The 10,265-nt window shown below is 42.4% G+C and overlaps 1 protein-coding gene across 2 annotated transcripts in view; it reads left to right on the top strand.

The window, feature by feature from the left end:
* Positions 1-8,953: 8,953 nt before the first annotated feature.
* RAB28 (RAB28, member RAS oncogene family) overlaps positions 8,954-10,265 on the top strand; it is a 102,987-nt gene continuing 101,675 nt past the window's right edge. For both annotated transcript variants that reach the window (XM_059381052.1, XM_059381060.1), the window contains exon 1: positions 8,954-9,254. In XM_059381052.1, the coding sequence (XP_059237035.1) occupies positions 9,180-9,254 (75 nt within the window). In that variant the 5' untranslated portion in view covers positions 8,954-9,179. The remainder of the gene's footprint in view (positions 9,255-10,265) is intronic.

Below are 10,265 nucleotides of genomic sequence, written 5' to 3'. Positions count from 1 at the left end.
GTAGTTCAGTTAGGGCACCAGCAACGCCTGGTTCCTTGAGTCCTATGAGGGACTGAGATAGTATAAAAATTAACTTTATTTTCTGTGGAGATGATTTCTTTCTGGTTCACTCAACCCTTGCTTCTACAATGTAGCTTTTCAGGGTCTTAAAAAACATGGGAGCTCTCTTACAATCCTTGAGGTGAGGTTAACTGTGGTGTATGTTCAGCGCTCTGCTCCTGGCTCTAGGAGGCTGTTGAGAGCCCTATATACCTATCTTTCAAGTGGACTCTTTAATTTGCAAACACCTTCTGGGAAGAGTGGCCCCAAGCTGGATTCTGCTTTTTGGGTTTCCTTTCTCCTTTAGACCTTTGGTAATTTTCTGATAAGTTCAAACAAATGAAAAAAATATTATCGCTAGCTTTTTGAGTTTTCCTTAGTGGGAAGATTAGTCCTAATCATCTAACCTATTTTTGCTGGAAGCTTATATGACCCTAAATGGTGCTTTTTGCCACATGGATACTTAAAATTTTATGTACACAAATTATCAGTATTTAGTTTTTTGACTTGAATTTTATGAGATGTTTACAGGACCTATTTCTACCCAAGGTTATAAACATTTACCTTTTTTTTTTTCTTTTCTTCTGCTCGCTTGCTTCTTTTTAGTTTCTGCCAATGGCGGGGGATTGGCGGGGTAGAGAGAGTTTGGAGGGTAGGAGGAGGCAGATGGGTCTTTCCCCACTGCCCCGCTTTTAGGGTAGTCCCATTAACGTTCTTTCAACATTTCACCTTAGCAGAGGAAGCTGATTCTTTCCTGCTTCCTACTTCTTTCCACGTTCCTAGAATCAGCCTCATTGTGCTCATGTGGAGACACCACAACACAGGAACAGTTTTCTCTTCTCAGAAAGGAGTTCCAGCTCTGGGGAGCCCCTGTGCAGATCTTCTAATGCATGGCCAGTAGCAGCCAGTGGAACTCCGCCCTCAGAATTCTCTAGCTACTTGACTTCTTCCTCTGTGTCCCTGGAGCAGAACCACAGTGAGGCAGTAGTCTCAATCCCAGATCCCCAGGCCTTCTCCTGAAAGCTTCAATGTTATGATAACTCCTGACCTCCTCCCTTTGTCCTCTGGGTCTTGTGGTAGTAACTGTTTCCTGTGGTATCTACCTTGTTGTTACCTCAGTGTCCCCCCCCCCCTTTTCTTTTTAAGTCCTTCAACATCATGTAACCAATTCTTATGTTAAATTCTCTCTCAACTACTAGCTTCTATTTTCTTGACTGATTAAGATACTGTTGGACTTCTTAATTTTTGCCAATGTAGTGGGTATGAGATGGTATCTCATTGAGCTCTTTGTGTGTGTGTTTCTGTGGTTATACTAAGGAGGTTGGACATTTAAAAAATATTTTATTTTATTTTATTTTAGAGAGAGAGAGAGCACATGAGTGAGGGGGGAGGGCCAGAAGAGGGAGAGACAGAGACTCCCAAGCAGACTTCAAGCTCAGCACAGAGCCCAACACCATGATCCTGAGATCATGATCTGAGCCAAAATCAAGAGTTGGATGCTTAACTGACAACCACCCAGGCAACTCCAGGTTGGACATTTTTGGATAAGGTTATCATCCATATTTCATTTTCTGTGAAACACCCTCTCATGAATTTGCTGATTTTTCTACTGGATTTTTGTTTTCTTATTGATATGTAGTTCTTTGTAGATTCTAGATATCAGTTGGTTGTAAATTTTATGTGGTAGAAATATCTTCTCCCAGTTTGTGACTTCTACTTTCCCTTTCTTTATGGTATCTTTTCATGGAATCATTTTTAATTTTAATGTGAATTTTTCTTTTTTATATATATAATACATAATCTTTTATGATTAACTCTTTGTGCCTTGTTCAAGAAATCTATTTCAAGAAAAATAGTCACCTTAAATTATTTAAATTTTGTTTTTCACATTTAGAATCTTAATTCCATTACATTGTGAGAGAGTGCAAGAGAGAGATCAGAGGTAGGATTCCAGTTTCATTTCTTTTTTTATCTGGTTTCTAACTACTACCCTTTTATGTACTATCATATAATTTGTGTCAAATATCAAAGTTTCATGAAATGGGAGTCAATTTTGTGGCTCTTCATTTTGTTATAATGGTCAATATTTTTATTTATGAAAAACAAATACTTTGTACTGAAAATATAAAATGATGCAAAGTTTTGGTATCTGTAAAGCAATTTCTTTGCCTTTATTTTCCTGTAATATTGGAATTTCTTCAGTATTCTTGGATCTTTGCCTTCCATACACATCATTTCAATAGTCCGTTAATAATTTTATTAGAATCGCATTGACACTGTAGGTCATTTGGTAGAACTGATATGTTTGCAATATTGTATTTCTATGCATGGACATGGGATATTTCACAATTATTTAGTGTTTATTTATTGTCTTTCAATGTTATGTAATTTTTTCCATATACATATTTAAAAGGTAAATTCCTAGGTATTGCATGATATACTTGCAATTGTAAATAGTGTCTTTTAGAAAAATTATTTTGTCTGTTGATCTTCTCATTTCTTGCCCTTTCCCTTAATGTTCCTCATTGTTTATTCTTTTGGATGAAGTTTAACATCATCTGCCATTTAAAAAAAGTTAGGGAGGTTTTAATTGAAAGTAAGCTTAATCTATTTGTGTGGAACTAGCATGTTTATAATGTTGAACAAAACACTGTATGGAAACTGAACTTTCAGTGGAGACTACTAGACACAATGTATGAGCCACTCCAAGAGCAAATCAACAAATCTAGATGTTACAAAGGTGTATCCAAAAACCAGTTCCATGATTATGAAATGATTCAGCCATCTCAAGGCTATAAAAAGTAGAGGGATGATTTGTGTGTGTGTGTGTGTGTATGCATGCACACATGTGTGTAAGCATTTGCTTGTATGTGAGAACAATGTTATTTGTGGACTGGGGTTTTCTTTGGGGGAGGGGTGAAGCATGTTGAAGAGAATTATTTATAATATCCCCAAACTGGAAACAATCTATTTGTCCATCAATTGTAGAGTGGATAACTAAGTTGACATTAATTCATACAATTGAGTAGTATGCAGCAATGAAAAAGCACAAACTGCCATTGGACATAACAATGTGGATGACTTTCCCGGACAATATTTAGTGAAAGGAGCCAGATGTCAAAGAGTACATAGTGTATGGAGTCTCTTCACATAAAATTCAAAACCTGGTAGAACTGATTTATGGTGCTAGAATTCAGAATGGTAGTTACCCTTGGGGAGTTAGTGACTGAGAGATGACACAAGGGAACCTGCTGGCATTCTGGATTATATGTTGATCTAGATGGTGGTTACATGTATCTGCAACACATTCAACACACATATGTATATGTGTGTGCATATGTGTGTATTTGTATAACCAAGGGAGAAGAGAATTTCTGGAAGAGAGCCTTCTTCCTAGGACCTCCCTCCCTCTTTCTTTCTTCTTCCTTCCTTCTTTCTCACTCCCCCTTCCTTCCTTCCTTCCTCCCCCTCCTTCTACCCCTTCCTTACTTCCTTTCTTCCTTCCTTGTAGGAGTTCAATCAACCAATACATCCTATGAATCATTACTATAGTTTTCTTATGTTTTCAACAGAAATACAGCAATACCAAGTGCATGAGCTAAAAGCATGGCCATTATTCTGTCTTACTCAACAATATTTTATCCTTTTTTCTGAATCCGTATTCACTGGGGCTTTAATCCTAAGGTCTACATCTTCAAAATAATGAAGGAATCTTTAAAAAGCTAACAGAAGGAATCTTTAAAAAGCTAACAGAAAACTCATGGATGACTATTTGATTTAAAATGAGAGCAGAGGTTGGTGGTTTTGAAATCAGTTTACTTGTTGATTCACTTACTGTTTTTTTCACATTAATTGGTGATAAAAATGTTCAGATACTCTCTATCCCATCCATTGACTGTTTTACTATCTTTTTTTTTGACCCGAATCTAAAACTTTCCTGTTGATTTATGAAACTTCAGTGTTTCTCCTTAGATTAGTTTCCTGTGGCCATTGTGACAAATTACTGTAAATTTGGTGGCTTAAAACAACATTTATTCTCTCATAGCTTTGCAGTCTGCAAACGTTAAACCAGTGTTTGCTGGGCTGAATTCAGTGTGTTGACAGAGCTGCACTCTCTCCATTGGCTTGAGAGGCAGAATTCCTTCCTTGCCTCTTCCAGTTTCTGGTGCTGCCGACATTCCTTGGCTGGTGGCTGTGTCACTTGTTTTTGTCTCTGTGGCCTAAATGCCTTCTCTTTTTTTCTTTCTTTCTTTCTTTCTTCCTTCCTTTCTTTCTTTCTTTTTTTTTTAAAAGATTTTATTTATTTATTTGACAGAGAGAGATCACAAGTAGGCAGAGAGAGAGAAAGGGAAACAGGCCCCCTGCGGAGCAGAGAGCCCGATGCGGGACTCGATCCCAGGAGCCTGAGATCATGACCTGAGCCAAAGGCAGCGGCTTAACCCACTGAGCCACCCAGGCGCCCCGCCTTCTCTTTTTCTGTCTGAGTCAAATTTCACTCTGTCTTTCTTTTATAGTTGCGATTGCATTTAAGGCCCACCCTGATAATCCAGGATAATCTCTCTATACCAACATCCTTAATTTAATCACCTTGGAAATAAGGTAATATTTTTAGGTTCCAGAGATTGGGACCTGTTATCTATGGAGAAGTCACTATTCTGTCTGCAATACCTCACCACCAAATTCCAAGTTCCGTAGACACAGAGCCCTTGTATGTCTTGTGTGTTCTCACTGCTTAAAACAACTGTGAATGAGAATGCCTGGCACATGGTAGGCATTTATGTAATATTTGTGAAATAAATCATTAATTGTAATGAATACATTTGAAGACCTTCTTTTAGAATGGGGGAGTTCTGTTTCACTCCAAAATACATACCTGATACCATTAGTCGAATTTATAGTGAAGGGTTTCTGTTCATCTCAGAACAAATATTCTAATAACCAGGCTTACGTCCATAGTTCAGATTCCTTCAGGGGAATGAACTCCTTGTATTTGGATGTACTTCAACAGAGTTTGAATTATCATGTTAAAGATGCTAGAGAAGATATCTTAAAATTAGGTGGGAAGGTAGTAGCAGATAGCAGTCAGGTTTATCTTACTTAAGTACTTTTACTTTTTCATAGCTAAAGAACCCTAATCTGAATTTTCTAGAATTCATCTTTAAACATTTTGTTAATTTATTGTTCTTATGACCACTGAAAAAGATTTCCCTAGTTTATGACCCTGTTGTGGGTTCTTACATAAGCTCCACATTTTCCTTTTCTGTGGATCAGCTCTATTACTCTTTAGAATGGTAAGGCACCATACTGGAAGCTTTCAGTGCTAGGTAGCATGTTCTCTTACACAAGAGAAATATATATTTTTAAATATTTTTATTTATTTATTTGAGAGAGAGAGCATGAGCTGGGGGAGGGGGAGGGGCCGAGGAATAGGGAGGTAGATAAGCAGACTCCCCATCGAGCAGGGAACCTGATGTGCAGCTTGATCCAGGGCTCTGAGATCATGACCTGAGCTGAAGTTAGACTTGGGATTAACTGACTGAAACACCTAGGCAACCTCCTTTTTTTTCTTTTTAATTTACAAATATGGTTCCAAGTCTTCAAATCTTAATATTCAACCTGGAATCTTGTCATAGATGGGTAAAATATGGTCACTAAAATAATGCAATTGGCTTGTTTCATGTAGCAGCACTGCCCAGGGATGAATCCATGTCCAAATAAATGATGTTTCTCCATCAAAGCAGTTGTCTAGGAAATTAATGATAGGAAAATCCAAGGTTTTCTTCTAAATTTCCCTTCATATGAAACCACAGTGAAAATAGGTCTTAACAACCTTAGCTGAATCTAGTTTGGGGCCAAAGCATTTGTGCCAGTTGGGATGTTTCTATCTGCGAGTAATGGAATACACAGCCAAAGTGCCCTATAACAAGAAGCCTGGAAGGCTGTGGTAATTCCAAATATTATGTCCTCACCCAAAGAATGACACCAAGGGAAGGGAGGGGGAGATATTTCTTTCTGAATCTCTCCTTTTCTCCTTTCTTCCTTCTCTCTCTCTCTCTTTTATTTATTTATTTGGCAGAGAGAGAGAGAGGGAACACAAGCAGGGGAGTGAAAGAGGAAGAAGCAGGCTTCCCACTGAGCAGGGAGAGCCTGATGTGGAGCTTGATCCTGGATCCTGGGATCATGATCTGAGCAAAAGGCAGATGCTTAATGACTGCGCCACCCAGGTGCCCCTCCATTTTCTTTTTTAAAGAGAAAGGGAGAGAGAACACATTTGTGTGTGTGTGTGTGTGTGTGTGTGTGTGTGTGTGTTGGGGGGGGTGGGTAGAGAGGGAAAGAGAGAATCCTAAACAGGATTTGTGCCCCACTTGGAGCCTGATGACCTGGGGCTTGATCTCATGACCCCAAGATCATGATCTGAGCTGGAACTGAGAGTCTGAAGCCTAACAGACTGAGCTACCCAGGTGCCCTTCCTTCCTTTTTAATCAGGGAGGAAAATCTTTTCCAGATGTCTCCCAAAGGACATCCTCTTCTGTCTCGTTGGTCAGAACTGGATTACATAACCATTTCCATTAAGGACAAATGGAAAAGCAAATTTCTGCAACATTAACTCCCTTTATGGACAAGAAGGGGTTAAATCTGTCTTCATTAGAAACAGATTCCTCAAATCAACATTTATAAAGAACTTGGCAAAACCCTTTCAGGTACTTTTCCTACTGATACTCATTAAAAACTTGGTAATGTAGAAAGTTGTTAGTGGTGGTGTTTGGGAGTAGGGAAAGTACTGGGAACTAACACATGGGTAGCTACTTTTGGGGACTAATCCCACCTACAGATGAAGAAACCAGGCTCTACATGTTGAGACCTTTATGGCTGAGTGATACTGCTTCTTCCTCTAAAAATGAAAAGATATTAAATGCATGACACCACAATTTTGTGTGATTATGGGCTGATTAGTCATCAGTCCATCTAGATGTTCCATTTGAAAGGATTGTAGGTAGGAGTAAAGAGTTACAAGGCCCTAAAGTAAAAATCTGATGCCAAGTATAGTTTTAATATAGGACACTCCCCCACAATGTGTTATGGGCCCAGAGTGAGAAGAAGTACACATTTGTGTAAGGATTGCTGGTTTCTTGAGGTTTGCTGATCAAGGTCTTTTTTGGAGAAGTGAAGTGCATTCCAATTTAAGTATTACTGGATACCAGATTAACTTAATGTCTTATGCAAGATTAATAATTGTATGTACATGCTTATATGCACAATAATTCATAGGGGCCCTGCTGGCAAACATAATAAATACATGCTTATATGCAAGGGGCATATCATTAATGTATAATAATATGTGAGAAGACTGAACAACAAATGTACAATTAAATGTAATCTACATAAGAAACCTGTCTAAGATAACATCCCAAGGAAGAAGTGATGCTCCAATATGGACCATATCTACTGATGATGATGAAGAGGATAATTACACAGGTTAATACTGAGTGTTACTAGTATATGCCAGGCATTGTGCTGTTATTTTATATTCAGTACTTCATTTAATTTTCAACTTTATGAAGGAGGTGGTACCTCTATTTTATGGATGAAACTGTGGTTCAAGGTCACACATCTAGTAAGCATAGGTCTGTGATTGGAACTCCAGTGCTCCCTCTAGGACTGGGCATTTCTTAAACTGTACTGCTTTCCCATTCTACTTCCTGCATTCTTTCCAGGACCACTGACTCTGAGCTAATCTTTCTGTGCCTTAAGCTTATGCATCTGTAAATGAGATAATTCTACTTACTTTATAGGGTTCTCGTGAGGAATGAACCATGATCATCCCTGTAAAGTAATTAACAATGAGACAAGCATAGTAGGTTGGCATTATTATTATAGAATTTATGTTTATTGAAATTTTCTGTGACATCTTTTACCTGCTCTACTGGACTGAGACAGTGCAGCAATTCTTAATACTTTTTGGGCTCAGGGCCTCTCTACACTCTTAAGAAATTACTGTAGACCTCAAAGAGTTTTTGTTCATAAACATTGTTCATTATTATCATTACTGCTTTGAAATTAATACTAAAATGTTTGGCACTCTATAACAAGCACATGATTCCGTAACTGCCAGAATAATGCCATCATATACATCATGCATCCCCTGGAACACTTAAACTCGTGAGAGAATGAAAACGAAAAAGGCAAAAAAAACCAAAAAGGTGTTTGTATTATTATGAAAAGAATTTTGGCTTTATTGGCGTCCCCCAGGGTTCCCCGGACCACACTTTGAGAACTGCTGCTCTAGGTTCCTTGCTTGATGAATGAACCATCAGATTCTGTTGTTCTGCCCACGGAACCCCGTGGTTTCAGACATCAAAACAAGAGGCAGCGCCAGAACTCTGTTCAAGTGAAGGCCTCTACGGGCGCTTCCCCGCAGGCAGAACGGTCCTCGGCAGCCTCTGCGGCGCCCACGCTCCTCCCCGGACGCGACCCCCGGCTCTCCTACCACCTCCGGGTGGAGGGCCAGCCTCAGTGGGCTGCGCGGTCCTCCGGCTTCCCCACCGCCCAGAGACAGGCACCGCCCCACCGCCTCTCCACCAACTCCCGGCTTCCATAGCAACCGGGGCGCGCGGCCCAGGCGACTACGCCCCCGCCTCGGGTTAAACCATTCGCTTCAGGGACCTTCGCAGGGGGTGATGGACACACGGGAATATGATAGAATGCCAGAATGCTACTGGGCTGCCATTTTTCTACCGGGTTTGAGTGATACATTTTGTTTTTCTTCTTCACAGCTGCCTGTGCGAGAGTAGGACTCGTCTCGGCAGGTCAGTTCAAACGCCTCCCCCGTCCCAGGCCCGGAAATGGGCCGGTTTGCTAGGGAGGCTCGCGTCCGCGCGGGTTGGCGCAGAGGAGGGGGCGCGAGGCAGACGTAGCGCGTGGGGGGCGGGGCGGCGGCCGCGGGAGGGGAGGTGGGCAAGATGGCGCCCGGCGAGTGATTCAGCCTAGTTACGTCCAGCGGCCGCTGAGACTTCGGGGCGGGGGGTTCTGCCCCCACTGCCGCCCTTCCTCCTCTCCCCCGCCCCCGGAGACCCCCTGTTACCCTTCCTCCCTCTACCTCGGGGTGGGGGTGGGGGACCGGGCCTGTTTCCCGGGACACCATGTCGGACTCTGAGGAGGAGAGCCAGGACCGCCAACTGAAAATCGTCGTGCTGGGGGACGGCACCTCCGGGAAGGTCAGTCCTCCAGCGGGCCCGCCGTCTCCGGCCTGCAGGAACCCCGGCGCGGCCCCTGCAAACCCCAGCCTCCTCCCGCCGCTCGGCGTCGCCTCGTTATCCCAAGGGCCGGGGTCCGTCTCATCGTGGCCTGGGGCCAGACACGAAGTAGACGCTGGGTGAAGGCTGAAGAGAGCCGTCTAGCTCTCCTTAAATTAAATTAAAAAAAAAAAAGAAAAAGAAAAAGAAAAAAAAGGCACTTCCCAGCTCCTTGCCTGCGCGAACTCCTACTTCTTCAAGAGTCTAGCCAGCATCGCCCTCGTGGGAAGCTTTCCAGCTTCTTGCCTCTGAGGACTGGCAAAAATCTGCTCTTATCACTTTAGTCCAGGTCACACTTTGCCTCCCCACCCCCGCCCTCTCCGCCCCCACATCCCCCCATCCCCGCACCGCCGGCCGCCTTGCGGTTTCACGTACCTACACTGCACTCCCAAGAACGTGGCTCTGGAATTAGATTCCCTGGGTGAGCACTGCCCCATCACTTATGGTCGGGACACCGGAGGGCACAATTGCTTCCCTATTTGTGCTTCATCGGTAAGGTGGCTATTGATAGGGGTCGCCTCAGAGGGTGAAGTGTGCAAATACACATTCAGTGTGAAAATCCACGGAAAGCTTTCAGAACATGGTGTGCACTCAATAAACGCTGGCCGCTGGTTCGTAGCATCATACCTGTTCATCCCTGCTCCCTCCGAGCACAGCACCTGTCAACACAAGCACTCATTCAGCAAGTATCCACTGAGCGCTTACTTTAGGCTGATGCTGAGAGTACAGTTGCTGTCGTGGCCGGGGGGATCCTTGCTTAGAGTCTAGTCTCGGTGACGGTTGATCGACTGAGTGCTTGAGAATATCCGACAGCCAGTCCCCTTACCACTTCAGGCTGACGATTTTAACTCTGGGTTGGGGGAGATCCCGAAGAATCATCTCTTGGTGCTTGCTCTTTGGGGAGGGTCCATGGGATCTCAAAACGGTGTGTAA

Source organism: Mustela nigripes, chromosome 1 (assembly GCF_022355385.1).
Source record: "Mustela nigripes isolate SB6536 chromosome 1, MUSNIG.SB6536, whole genome shotgun sequence".
NCBI lineage: Eukaryota > Metazoa > Chordata > Mammalia > Carnivora > Mustelidae > Mustela > Mustela nigripes.
The sequence above is the reverse complement of the archived record's forward strand: the minus strand, read 5'-3'. Positions and strand labels throughout refer to the sequence as shown.